The sequence below is a fragment of the Charadrius vociferus genome, unplaced genomic scaffold (genome assembly GCF_000708025.1).
Source record: "Charadrius vociferus isolate BGI_N301 unplaced genomic scaffold, ASM70802v2 scaffold455, whole genome shotgun sequence".
Taxonomy (NCBI): domain Eukaryota; kingdom Metazoa; phylum Chordata; class Aves; order Charadriiformes; family Charadriidae; genus Charadrius; species Charadrius vociferus.
The window spans coordinates 5577689-5592184 of NW_009648550.1; the positions used below are offsets into that span (position 1 = coordinate 5577689).

Consider the following 14496-nt stretch of genomic DNA (forward strand, 5'->3'; position numbering starts at 1 on the left):
AAACGGTTACCTGGCAGGTACTTAAATATGGATTTGTCCATTGATCTTTTATGCCTGTGTTCTGCTGTGCCTGGTTGGTAAGGATCCCAGAGTTCTCTGTGGCACTTTGTGGGCATAAATTCGAAAGCTTTTTGTTTAAAAGTAGAAGATAAAGAATATTGCTAATGCAGGGTCTGAGGTTGTACAGCCAATTAGGAGGCAACTTAATGGAGTAAGTATAGAACAACCACATTACTCATTTGAGGCTGTGAAATTGAAGGAAAGTAGAGAATTGGCCCTAAGTCAACAAATAAAAAGGTGGGGGGCTTTTAAAGGTGAAATGAAAAGCCCTTTAAAAAAATTATCCACTTAAGTTTAGACTGGTACGATATGCAGCACACTGGGACTGCCAGGTTAGGGCCATTCCAAGTCTTTCTATTCAAGGAATTTGCAATAGCAATCTGTCAGAAACCAACCACTGCTTGGCACAAGCACCCATAGGTGGCATTTAAAAAGCCTGATAACCCACAAATATTTGCATCATTGACTGGGACGCTCTGCCTTTCTCTTCTTCCTCTCCCCTTTCTGATCACATCTGATTTTTGCCTTGGTCATTCTCCTGCTCCTCCTTTGCTTATATACTTGGAAGTGTGCCAAGAATCTGATGCTGTTACCCAAAGGGCTGCTCGCTTTGTTGACATCCAGAGGATCCTAAGAGCTATGCCCGTACTAGACACCTAAGTAGGTGTTAATTTCCAAAACCATCAGCTTTAGAGACGGAAAACACTGACCTTCCCTCCACCCTATTTTATTCTCACATTCTGGAGCTGAGTGGGTTAGGGAAGAAATGAAGGTCTGCTCCCTATTTGTCTGTCCTTCAAGTTTTGTTTGTGGGGTTTTGGTTGGGTTCCCCCCCCGCCCTTTATGATGTCCTGTCTGCCACCCTCTTCTTCAGAGTTGTGTACGGTTGGTAAATCAGTTCTGGAGACTTAGGAGATAGGTGAGGAAATTGAATTAATGGGCTTCAGGATACTCTCCTGAATGATTGTAGGTTGGGTAATGAACCAGTTATTTACAAAAACTATTGCACTATATGGGAATAAATGTATCAGACAATTGTCATTTGAAACAAGTTTCTATTTCGGAGCCTTGAACTGCTGCTGCTCTTGAATGTATACTGTATAAAGGGTTTTTCATGTATCTTTTCAATCATTGCTTGCCCTGATTGCAGAGCAGTGTAAAAGCAACAGACCTACCTGTTCCGTGTAACAAAGGACTCTGTGTTGATGTGGAGTGGGGAGCAGGACTTGCAGACCTGACTAGAGAAGTTTATTTCCATTTCCCAACACCCAGAACCGAGGAGCGTGGCTTTTGGTGGCAGGGACTCGTAAGAGTTATAGCTGGCTTGTAGAATACATCAAACATTGTGCACATGACTTTTATTGCTGCTGTTAACTGTGTGGAAGAGTTCCTAAGACACGTGTACAAAGTTATTCTCAGATCCTGTGTTTGCATGAAAGCATGACAGCATGGGGTTCTCATGTTCGTCAGCATGTTAATTGTGCTATGCTTAATGTCAGAGTAGTGTAGTTAATTTAGAAAAGATGCATAATGCACAACTGCCTTTTTATGATTTAAAACAAAACAACATCAAACAAACAACTTCCTGGAGCATAGAGGACTTTAAATTAAGACTCATCATTATCCCTGACATGATGAAGTTTCCTTTATGTCACCTAATAGGTATTGAAGGCTCTTTCCCCCCATTTTCCACTTAAATTTGAGTCTGATTATAGTCAACATTTTACAGCTTACATCTACAAAAGTGTTACTTTGACAGCTGTATGTCATCACCACAGGCAAATCCAAACAGCTTTTGGGTTGAAGCAACTGATTTGAAGTGATTAACCAACAAAATTGATTAATCCTAGACATAGTTACTTCATGCCTGGTTGTTTCCCATCACTTCCTTCTCTTCCCCCCAAAGCTGTGTATATCTCCTCGGAATGCGGGACGCTTAGTCTTTCTCTTTCCTCATTTTGCATATGTACAGACAGGCTGCGTGGAACATAATGAAATAGGCCAAAAAAGGAGAGTTGTATCTCTGTGGCAGGGGTGTTTTTCTTTTTGAGAGGCAGAGGTTTGAGAACACTTTTGTAGAAGCTTGTGGATATAGACAACTAGTCAACATCTCTTCAGGACTTTGCATTTTTTAAAAAATAAATTTGCCTGTTATACTCAAACAGTACCCTACTCCCTGGTGTACAAGATAACTAGGAACTATGGAGAAACAGATAAAAAAAAAAAAGATGGTACGAATTCTGGATGCCCATTCTCTTAGGGAGAGTGCGTACAATGCTGTTTTCTTGTAATGAGGAAAAGGTTCAGTGGTGCTTTGTGGAATAGCTCTGATCCCAGCTGGGACATTCCCATAGCACCACCTGGCATTGGTACAGCCACACTTGTTTCCAGCCTCCAAAAACTCACTTGGCACCCATTTGAGTGTCAGTGTGCCTGTGGCATAGTTAATCCACAGCCTGGATCTTCCAGTTATAAAGAGGACTTTTACGCTCAATAAAGGGTTTGATCTTGTATTTCTTCTTAGTGTAGTACTTGCTCTTCTATTTGTATTTCTCTTATACTGAGATAAAAACACGCTTCACACTTGACTCCATTTTATTCTTCTACTTGTACCCTCGCAGGCTTGTGACTGGTGCTGGGCCTGTCACTTAGCTTCTTTGGTTCTCATTTTTTCCGGCTGAAACCTGGGAATAATTCAACTTCCCTGTTTCGCGAATGCCCATAGCTGGGATTTCAGTACTCTGTCACAAAGGATTGTACTGGTGGTATAATATAGACAAGTGTTATCTTCTTGCCTTGGAAATGGCACTTGCATAAGTTAGTGTATATTTATTTATGATAATGTCACTTCCATCAACTTTATTTGCACTTAGAAAAAACACAGTTCAATGTTTGATTTAAATTTGAACCTATCAGAATCCATTTTTTTCCTTAAAGGAATGTAAACTGACCTCACATACTGTTGCTTTGGAAATAGGTGAATGCTAAAACTGCAAAATACGTGTAACAATTTAACAGAAATATACATCCTTTTTGAGGAGGGATTATGTGTTTAGCCTGGGTTCCTGTGGGGATAAGGCTTAGGCGTTTTTCTGTCTACCTATCTTCCTCCTTTCTGTGTTCTCTCCATAACTTCTAAATTGAGTTTGACAAACAGATAGAGGTCTCAAAACAACAGCATTTTTACAGATGTCATGAAAAATAATAGAGGAGAGGAGGAATCCTATTAGGACCAGGCTGCACTGATGTCAGTTATTGTTAAGCACCAGGGAATCCCAATGGGCGAGAGATGTAATGAACTCCCACCTGCAGGAGAGGCTTCGGTTAGAGCTTGTATCTCCCGAGTCAGGTACCTGCTGTCAGTTAGAATACATGAATATGTAGGAAACCAGGCTGCTGTACTTGTAAATGTGCTTGGTTTTAAATGACCTGAGCTATGGACGTTACCAGAGTAGACAAATTTTCAACTGATTTGGAGGTGGGTGGAGTGTATATACTCCCGTTACTAAAATCTTCATAGTTGGATTGTAGAAAAAATAGAAAAACACTAATGGAAAGTAATTGACAAAAGTCTTAATGTCGTGGATGCTATTCCAGGTTTTCTAGGAAAATTCAGTCTTTGTATGTTAAAGTAAAGCTTATAGGCAATCAGCTCTTGCCTGTACATGAAGGTTAATTTGCATCACGGTGAGCAGTGGACTTGTGAGAACTATAATACTTTACTATGTGGGCTCTAGTTTGAGAGTTAGTGTGTTATGTCTGTTTAACTTCACCTATGTCCAGCTTTTCTGGAGTAACTCCATGTGTTGACAAGTCTGGAGTTATTTAGTGCTGTCTTCTCAGTAATGGAAATACGTTATGTCAGAAAAACAGAGATTAGGCAGGTGGTACTAAATTCTTTTAGTGACATCTTGCTAGTGATACCTTCAGGGTAATTTCTGGATGTTGTAATTCATTAATATGGGTGGCAAAGCAGCTAGTGCGTAATTATGTGTTCTGTATGCTGACACGGATTTTTTGTTTGTCCTTTTTTTTCTTCTAGGACTCCACTGTTGTGACTCCAATCATTCTCAGAACAGATCCGCAGGGATTTTTCTTTTACTGGACAGATCAAAATAAGGTAAGAGAAAAGGTTCCTGCTCCAGAGCTGTTCTTTCTGTTTACTGTGGTTTGATGGGCAGGAGTCAGGAGGCATTGCATGCCAGTCCTGGCACGGCAGACAAGCATTACATCAGCATATGTTCCTCTGCTCTTCTGGGGAGAAAATACAACAGGTCTGTGGCTCATCCTTTGTGCACAAAACTTGGAGAGATGAATGGAAGACTTGGTAATTTCCAGCAATCTTAATGATCTGATGGCCAGCGAGGTGTATAATTGTTCTGGTTTACAGGCAAGGATCAATATGGGATGCTGTTGCTGTTCATAGTTGATTTGTGGTTTCTCTGTCTTGCTTTCCGTACGCTGAGGATTTTGGCTGTGGTGCATGGCAGACCCAGAATTCCCAAAGGCCAGAGCTCCCTTTGAATTCTTCCTCCTGAACTGCCGCACGCTCCCCGGCCATGCCTGGTGGGCCACGTCACTAAGTTCTTACTAATCCTCGCTGGACACTTACTTTCTTTAAAAAACATTCCGGTATGCTTAGATCACTCTTATGGCTGGGGAGCTGTTGGGAAAGCTTATGGCCTGATTCATCGCTGTGTTATTCCACTTTCACATCCGTGACACCCCATGAAATCAAAACTGTCATGTTTCTAGCTGTTGGAGACTCTGGAGCTGCATCAGGGCAAAAGAGTATCAGTACCCTGAGTAATTGGATGCAGCTTGTTACATACAGCTTATCAGACATGTAGTAGCAAATTATTGTTGCAGTTATTATAGCAAAATAGTGTATCAAAACTAGGAGCTGAATGTGTCCCTCCTTTTTTTATACAGATGATTTTTCAAGTACTTATGAAGTAAGTGCTTGTACTGGTTCCCTGTTGAAAAGAGTGTTAGAACTTGGTAGTGCTTGAGCTTTGGCCTTGTGTTGGAGAATATGCCAAAATGACTAAATACATACTTGTAGTATTCTGGCTATGGGAACCTGGTTAACCAGTTGAGTAGCTATTTTTCAGGAGTTCCTGTTGATTTTATGTTTAGATACCAGTGCAAAAATTGCTTGAGAAGGTAGCAACCATTAAAGGTGCAGACTGTACAGTCAATTTGCTGTTAACATTAGAACACATTTATCTTCCTGTGTTTGCTTTTTAGAGGAGATAGAACACAGTTTTGAGTCAGTGTATTTGGAAGTCATATCATGGGGTTATAATAAAAATCTTGTCTTACTTTTCTTGTGCTTGTACAAAGTGGTGGCTAATAGTGGGTTCATCTGTTGGCAGTCCAGAATTGTTAAATTAGTGTCCGAAGAAGCAAAGTGAATTCCCTCAGAACCTGAAGGCTACGACTGATTTACACCAACCCAGTAGCTATGACAGAACACAGTGCAGTCCTCTGATTTGTTCCTTCCTTGCATAAACTAATTGTATAAGCCGAAAAATAACGGCAAACTTTGTAATAATAAATGGAAACCCAGAGTTGATTGGAGAATTTATTTCACTTTTTAATATGTTTGGCACTAAGACCTCCTTCAGTTTCCTACTGTTGTCTGTAAAAACAATGTCTTGAAGCAGTTCTATAAAGAATAGCTATTTATAGAATTGTTCTCGTATAAATACATTTTTTTCATGAATAATGCTCAGAGCATTTTTTAAAAGGTTGGGTATTTGTACAAGAGACGCAAGTGTCAGTTTGATTTTTAAACTTGCAAATCAAGCCTCTGTAAAGGGCAACAAGAGTTTTTTTTCTTTTCTGGTTAATAATTCATGACAACTAGGTGAAGCTTGTTTCTAAACACCATCCTAGCAGCATCTATTTAGGGAAAGCAAATATATTTCTATTGGGATGCTGATAATGCAAAGACCAGGAAGGAAATGCCACTTTCTGCCTTTGCAGAGAATGGCTGGGTTCATGTTTATTGTGAAATTACAGGTATATTAAAAAAGGAGGTTATATAGGAAATTCTCTTCATTTCCTTCTCTTTGTGTAAAGTGGTCCTGTGATGATAGTGGAACTACATGAAGAAATAATATCAGGACGCTACACGTCCTGTATGTGATTGCTTTCTCTTTTTTTCCCCTAGCCATTATTTTTTTTTAAGTAATTGCTTTTGTCATAACTAGGACCTTTTATTTTCTGAGCATGGAGGGATAGGCCTTGCTAAATAAAGTGATGAACTGAGAGAGTCCTGCATGCCAGCATGCTTGGTCAGGTGTGTTTTCCTGGGAGCTGACTACAAACGGGTATGGAGACAAGGCACGAGTTGCAACCATCTTTCTAGCCATTTGACTGTCCTGTTTGCCAGACACTGTGCAAAGCAGTAAATTACTGCCTGGATAATGGTATCTCTTTTAAATTAGGAATCTGGCTCCTTTGGTTGCTGTTGCTTTATTAGTAAAGTTATATAAAAATTACGTGAATCACTGGGAGGCAAAAAACCAAAAGAACACTCCCCATGTGTTAAATTTTTATGTAGCTTAGATAACTGGTGGTTGTAGCTCTGCAGCTTTCTCTGGCTGGCTGAGCTGCTTTGTGCATTGTTTTCTTGTTCTCTTCCTTTTCTGTTTCTTCTCCGTTGCAGAGAAAGGAAAACAATATGTAGTATCTGGTGTCTAGCAGTGTATCTGGACAGTCCTTTAGATTGCTCTGTGTGCAGTCAGCTTGAAGTTCCTGGTAAAGATGCATGTTCAGTGCAGCCCTCCATCAGTGTCACTGACCCCATCTTGTAGTTCTCCATGAACCAGCAATCCTCTCAGGGTTTGCAGCCGAATCGGTGAGTCTGGATAATGCTGGAGCCGAACAGATGATCGGTCAAAAAGGCTGCCAAAGTCATTCTTACCAAGAAGTTTTATACATGGCTGGCCTCTTCGCTTGCTGTCCCCTGTAGCTTTCTGATAAGTTAGTAGCAAATGTCATGCTTGCAGGAGCCATATGCTCCTAATAAATCATGCTGCATCTGTAGTTTCAGATTCATGCCACTTATATTGCGCCACATGAGGAAGACTGTTAGGATGGCCATTGCTGAGATATATCAGTGGCAGCCAGGCTTAGCGGAGCCATCCTCTCGGCATTTATTTCTAAGAGCTGAACAGAACTTGGAAAGGAGGCAAGCTGAAGAGACAAAGAGCCCCCAGAAGCCTGCTTTGCAGTAGAGTGGCCATCTGACAACTTACAGGCAAGACAAACAGTAAACTAATTGCTCAAGACTCCTTCAGTGCAAAATAAGTATCCATGTGCCTTGCTGTTTCTTCATACCTCTGTGTGATTTTACCATTTAATTATGTTTGGACTGGCTTTGATGTGTCCTGCTAGGTACCCAGGTCCAGCATGATTGCTTTTGGGCATTAGCAAGAGCCACATTAAAAAGCGGTTGATCAGACTTCTCTGTTGAATGACTTAATCAGCAGATTAAACAGTAGCCTATGATGAAAATGCATCCAGGTTCTTCTGACCACGTGCTGTTTCTCTTTGGTTTTTATGTGCTAGGTTCACCTTTGCTGCCCATCCTAGTATGGTTATAGTTGCAATGAAGGTCTGTTAAGCAAGTTAATTTAAGCTCTAATCTTACAATTTGGTGATAATAATGTGGTATCCTGCAGTTTGACATGCTTACTATATATTTGCATATTTAAGTATGTTTTGCTGTCATCAGTAAAGATAATCCTCCAAAATAGTCATACATAGCATTTTGCTATTTTGTGATAACAACAAGGAAATTTAAAACTTTTTGTTTTAAACAGATGGCAGGACAGCTTTCTGATTTTAACGATATTTTTTAGTATGAAATTCTTCTGTTGCTGAAGGTTCTAGAATATTTGCTTCATTTGTATGCAGAGTGCTGGCTGATTTCATATTATTACTTGAATGATTCTCAACATGGGTTTTTAAAAAAGAAAAAATAATTAATGTGACAAGCTAGCGTCTGTTACATATCTTATTGTTTCTGTAATGTTTCTTAACCGTAGCAAAACCAGACAATATTCATTGCATTGCTGTATTTTTTATGACCTGACTAAAACATATCTCAATTCTTCACTGCTCTTTTTTTTTTTTTAAAAAAAAAAAAAGGAATGCCATTTCTTTCACTTTTTCTTATTCTGGTCATGAGCATTGAAGAAAGATAAATCAAAACTCAACCAGGTGAAGAGAAGGTCTACTAGAATAAAAAAGAGCTGATAATAAAAAGTATTTCTCAGGAGATAAGAAGAGGCTGAAGGCATTTGGTGTGTTTAGCCTAGCTAGCAAAGCCAGAGAAAGACTGTGATTTCTGTCTGTGAGTAAATATATCAACGGATGCATAGGCAGAGTAGGAGAAGAAATATGTATTGCCAGACAGTTTGTGCATTATTATTCTTGCATCCTTTATCTGGAATTTATGTTACACAATCAAATGGATGCTAGGAGAAGACACTTAGCCATTGACTCAGTGCAGTTCTGACATTGCTGAAGAAAAGGAGTAGAAGGAGGAAAGCACCTAATTGCTTTTATGGTGAAGCCATTTAGGTTTTTAAAAATCAGAGGATGGTATAATATGCTGTTGTCTTCATCTCGTTAGCACATACTGATTTATTCCTCTATTTTTAAAGCTGGGTTACCACACTGGCATAGCAGCATGCCGAAAACATAGAGAATGCAGACCCAGTCTCATCCACGGCACCATGAAAAGAGATCAGCTAACAGCCTGTGTCATGAACTAAACATAAGTGTCCAGTCCTGGGGTGTCAACAGTGATTTCTAATGCCTTCTGCAGAAACGCTATTGTAAACAGGTGATGATCCCATTTGTCCAAAGGAAGCTTGCATTGGGAAGCTACTGCAAGTGCTGAGGTGATACCCTGTAGGAGGGGATGTCCAGTTGAAGCTTCCCTGCTCTGTTGGATGCCAACAGAGCAGTATGGCATGCTCTGTTGGCATCCAACAGAGCAGTAGCACAGCCCGACCGAATGGTTTAGCAAGGAGTCCCTGCTTCAGAGGGTAGCTTGCATGATTCATACCTCAAGCTTTTAAATGTATTTGAGAGAAGGTGGGTTGATGAGACCACAGTGGTACAAAAGTACCTACAGACAGCTATTTCCTCCAGCTCTGACTTGCTCTGACTGACAGGCTGAGGATATCTAAAGGCAGAGAGACCTAATCTGTACAGCTTTTTAGTAACAACAGTTTTGCAGTTTTCAAGGGAAGCAGCTGGGATGGTTTTTCCTCTTACAGGAATAGGCCTGCTTTTTTATGTGTGAACATCGCTGACAGAACTTGTACTAATATGCTGTAGCTCAGCCACAGAATATGAGCTTGCTACAAGAGCCTGTAGCAATAATGCTGTACCTTAAGCTGGAGCTTTCTCACTTCATAAGACTGCATGAAGCAGTTCCTTACGATAAAAGAAGAGAGGATTTTTCTGACCTGGAAGGTTCTTTTCCCTCTTGCGTCCTGAAGCGATCATGAGTTTCTTTGGGTCTGAAAACCCAACATGGACCACAGAGTGAACATGTGATGTGGAGCTTGAGGGCTGCAGATGGGATTCTATAGGATTAGGCTTGGCCTTCAGCATGTTTGTAAATTCTGTGGTAATCCCATTGCCCTCATCCAAATGAAAGATGATGTGGCATTTTCCCAGCTGCTAGGGATTTTGGCTGAGTTATTTAAGAGAGTTCATTTGTCTGTTTTGAATTTGGGCTTTAAAACAATTGGGTCAATATTTGGACTGCCCTATGGGTCAAAGATCTTTTCATTACATCTGTATAGGTTTTACAGTACATTTGATAACTTCAGCCTTTATTGTGTGCTTAATATATCAATATTTAAAATATGCCTAATAATTTAATGAGAAGAATGTAATATTTAATAGTACTAGGCTTAAAAATACCTGCACCAAACCCCAATTGTTTGTCTTAATTTATTCAAGAGCAGGGTTACTCAATGATGCATCTCACTGCTGAAAATATCCAAGAAGTGCATCATTAAACATGGATTCACACTTCTCTTTCTGGCATGTAAAAGGGGGAAAAAAAAAAGCTAACTAACTAGACCCTGCAGAACTGAGATTGTAAATATTAATTGAATAAGAAAAGATAGTGCATGTCTCTCCACATAAGGGATGATTTTAACATTTACAATTAAAACTTCACTCTTCTTCCTTATTCTTTTAGGATCTGTAGCATTTCAGCAGTAAACATCCCTTATTGTCAATTTTATTTGATAACGAATATTGGATACATGGGTCTCTATCCCACGGTTTGTCATACGAATGGATTTGCCTTTGCTTTAGCTGCAAAACAGTCAGAATGACTTAGACCCATGTAGCACACTGGTGTTCTGCCAGGCACTGAACAAGGCTTGTATATTTAGGTCTTTATGTAGTGGGTGTTTTTTTTGTTTATTAGTAACAAATTCTGTATTAGATGACCTGTGTTCTTGTTGCTCTAGTACTTGTGGTGCTTCTTGATGGACTTCTGTAAAAACATTATGTTTAATCTTCATAGGCACATTCTCTAGTGTGAAACTGGCATGAATGGAAACAATACCAAAGCCAGGAAAGTTTCTTATCAGGAGGACCCTTTTGATATCAGATTATAATCCTTTCCTACTGAAGGGGAAGTTAAATTCATTCCATGAATGGCGTTGCTCAAGATTTGCTCCATTTACTGCATGTGTGAACTGAGTGGGAATCTATGGGGGACTGCTTCTGATTTTTGAGGTTGGGGTCACTCACTGTATTTCAGTTGGAAATTTAAGGAAGTCAGTCCTGTGGAGGGGATGCTAGTCTCTTGGCACAATTCGATGGAGTTGGGTTGTATTTGTTTTTCAAAACAAGTCAGTCACATGCTGGAAGAGGTGACACAGTAGTTTTCACTGGAAATCTGGATGAGGACTCCCCAGGGACAAGGAGTTGTGATGTGAGGTTTTGCTTCTCAATGACGCTGGGAATTGGGAGTGAACCTGAAGCAGCTAGTGAAATAATAGTGGTGGCACAGCAAATAATCTGGGCCTTTGCCTGGGTTTTGCAGTCGTCTTGATTCATGAATTTGAGGTGTAACGTTAGGAGTTGCCATAGTGGCAGTAGAAACTTGAGACCAGGGATGTTGTTGCTGGAATGCAAACGGAACTTTTTGAATAAGGAAATGACCCATAAATCTTGACATCTGAAGTTGTCTGTCACGTTTTTAATGAGAAATGGAAGAGAATCTCTTCAGGGATGCAACTGCTTGCTAAGGGACTGTTGTAACCATTAGGCTGAGCAGTGCAGAAATCAGAAGTGAAATCCTAAAGGTGAGTTCTTCCTCCAGTGAAGATGCAGTTATGCGATATGCAGCATAAAAGCCAACTTCTCAAAAGCAGAGAAGCTAACTAATCTGTATCAGGAGATCTCAGTTTGGGGGGTCCTGACACTGGCTTGGAGGAACTGAGGGTAAAAAGTATTCAAAGGTTGAGCTTCTACCTCTGATAGCAGCCCAAGCAGTAATCCTGCAAAGTTCATCTGCCTGTGTTTGCTTTCTCTTTAATACAGAAATAACCCCTCACCTGTATCTCTAAAGGCAGTACCTAGGAGTTCAGAAGTAGAAACCAGTACATAAGCTAACACCCATACTGATGGGTCCGTGCTGGAAACTGTGTGCTAGTGCCTTTTTCGGTGAAGAACACTGCCTTCTCGCTGGCTTATACTACAGAGATTGTATTTTGAAGTGAGGAAAATTTCTACTTCAACAGTTAACGATGTAGGGGAGTCAGCCTAGCAACAGTTCATGGTCACCTTAAAGTTGTAGCTCATGTTTTTTCACAAACACTTAAAAAGTCAGCATGGGAGTAGATTAAAAGAAGATGGGGAAAGTGGTAGGGGATTGCCACAGAAAGTGAAAATGGGAGGAAATATTTCATGAAGGTCAACTTCCCATCAGACTGCTGATTTCATTTTTAAAAGGAAATCTGTCTGCTTTCAAAACATGGAAATTGTTCAAGGCCCATTAGGGAAATAGTACTACATCAAACACAGAAGATCTCTAATAAGCATTTCCCACTGCTAAATATCTCACTTATTGCTGTGAGGGAGGCAGGAATAGAAAATGAGTTTTGGGTTTAATCCTTGACATAAGTCCAGTTTCTGCAATGAGGAAGCCAAAGAACTTCAAAAAGGGAAGATGACTCTGGAGTCAGCCAAAGATAGGTACTGTTGAATTCTGAGGTACTGAGAACAGTCCTAACATATTTTGTGATATGCAAGAATATTATCCATGCTGTCTAACTGAAAGTGGGTTGTGACTTTCCTATAAAGATGAGATTGTAGGTTGTCTTTTGCTTAGATGGGCTGAGACCTGGTAAGCTGTGGCTGTAGATAGGTGTAAATGTTACAAAAAAATTGGAAATGAGTTTTTGTGCAAGAGACCTTTATGATCCAGCTGCCCGAAACTGTTTTGTTGTTATAATTTTGACCTTAAATATTTCTGTGTAGAAAACTTGGAGCCAAGTCGACTAGCATACGCTAAAGTGACTTCTTTAGAGAGTGTCTGTCACGCTTTCAAATGCTATGTGACTTAAATAAGAATTTTCTTACAATTTGCATCTCATCAGGTCATAATATTTCATGCAGCAGTAGATATTTGGCCTTAACTAATACCAATGTATGCTTCTAGGAAACAGCTGGGAGTTGGGAGACCTTGGTACTTGCCTCTTCTTTGTCATGATTTGCCATAGCTCAGCAATGGGCTGCTCTACCATTCGCTGTGCTCACTGTGTCGCTTTCCCCTTCTATCCTGACTGTCTATTCAAGAAGCGCTCTGAGTAGGGCTGCAGCAGGGACAGCCTGTTACTGCCTAATTAGCACCTGGTACAGTGTGGTTCCAACCCACTGCAGTATATGTGCTTCAGTGTTAGAAGATGTTAATGTCTTCTAGCTGAGAAGGGCTTGCAGTAAATGGAGACAACAGTTTGTAATAAGCTAGCCTTCAGTCTCTTTTCTCCTCCTTAATTGTGTTCTTGTGTCTCTTGTGTTCATGCCCACAGCTTGTACATAGATTTAGTTGAATATGCAGCATCGGCTTTGCTGACTGACCTATTATTAGCACAGTTCAAAAATTGGCTTCTAGGACATCAGCTTTCCTGATTGCTGGGAGGATAACTGATCTCTTGGCGTGCCTGTCAGATTGCCTTCTCTGCTGAAGCTCTGCCAGTTCAGATACTTCTAACGCTTCATATCCTAGCTGTTTCCCCTCCCTGCTTTCAGGTTTGTTTGTCTGTTGGGTGTTTGTTTTTTTTTTTTTTTAAACTCTTTAAGAGATAGTGCACTGAAAATAATTATCTGTAAATGACATATATTCTGTCTCCATAGAAAAAAAGTTCTTGAAACACAAGGGACTTGCAATAAATGTCAGTTTTGCACTAATACTTGCCTTACTTGCTGTAAGGCTTTTTACCATTAAAAATGTGGACTTGCCCTTGCTTCCCTCTCCTTGCTTGCTCCTACAGGCTTGGTATTTTACAGCAGCTCTGCACACTTGCAGTTGGCAGCACACAGAGCAGAAATGATAAAGCCCATATGTACAGTGATAACAATGTACTCCATTGTGCAACACTGCCTTCCTTTTTGATTTGGGGTTAGTGTGTAAGGACAGAAGATACTCTGTAGGATCCTTTCCTAGAGAATCGTCTTTCAGTCCCATCTTCTCTGCTTTAATGACGTCAAACCCTCAAAAGAGGGGCAACTGTCTGAAGAAGCTGTGCCTTCCCCTGGCTGTGTTTTGTGTAGGTGTGCACATGCATGTGCTGCCAGTAGGCAAACCTCCTTTTCCACCTTTTCAGAGTTAGGGCTTTTCACTAGACAGGAAATGAGTATTCATCTTTATTAGTTCTTCTAATTAATCTTTCCACGTAGGCAAGTTTTCCAGTGTATTATGACTTCTTGACGTCATTGTCCATCCTTCACTTATTAATGAAAAACAATAATAGGCGTATGTTCTCATCTCTGATGCCTGGTTTTTGACATTGTAGCTCTACTGATGTCAAGTCGTTCCTCCTGCACTCATGCAGGGGCGAAGGAGTAGGCAGCGTGACATACAGGATTTAGGCTTCTGTCTTCATTCATATCCCAGGAAAACTAATTTCCAGTATCTGAATTTTTAGTGTGGAGATCAAGCCTGCTTTTAAGACTGGCACTTGCCTTTATCCAAGATGCGGTCTGCATCATGTGAGAGGAACTAAGTGTACTATTGTACAAGAGAACCGTTAGTGGCTGAAGGACATATTTAAATCCTGGATCTCCAGGGCATTTTAAACACTCGGCTGCCCAATTAGCCCAATAACAGTGCTGTCCGTGGAGGTATATATAACATTGCTATTTCAGTGCTGCAGTTAT

The 14496-nt window shown here is 40.3% G+C and overlaps 1 protein-coding gene across 1 annotated transcript in view; it reads left to right on the forward strand.

Annotated features, from left to right (window-relative positions):
• Positions 1 to 3496: 3496 nt before the first annotated feature.
• The window catches only part of PLCB1 (phospholipase C, beta 1 (phosphoinositide-specific)), a 394102-nt gene continuing 383102 nt past the window's right edge, over positions 3497 to 14496 (forward strand). The window contains exons 1-2 of the mRNA XM_009886082.1: positions 3497 to 3538; positions 4103 to 4180. Coding sequence (XP_009884384.1) covers positions 3497 to 3538; positions 4103 to 4180 — 120 coding nt within the window. The remainder of the gene's footprint in view (positions 3539 to 4102; positions 4181 to 14496) is intronic.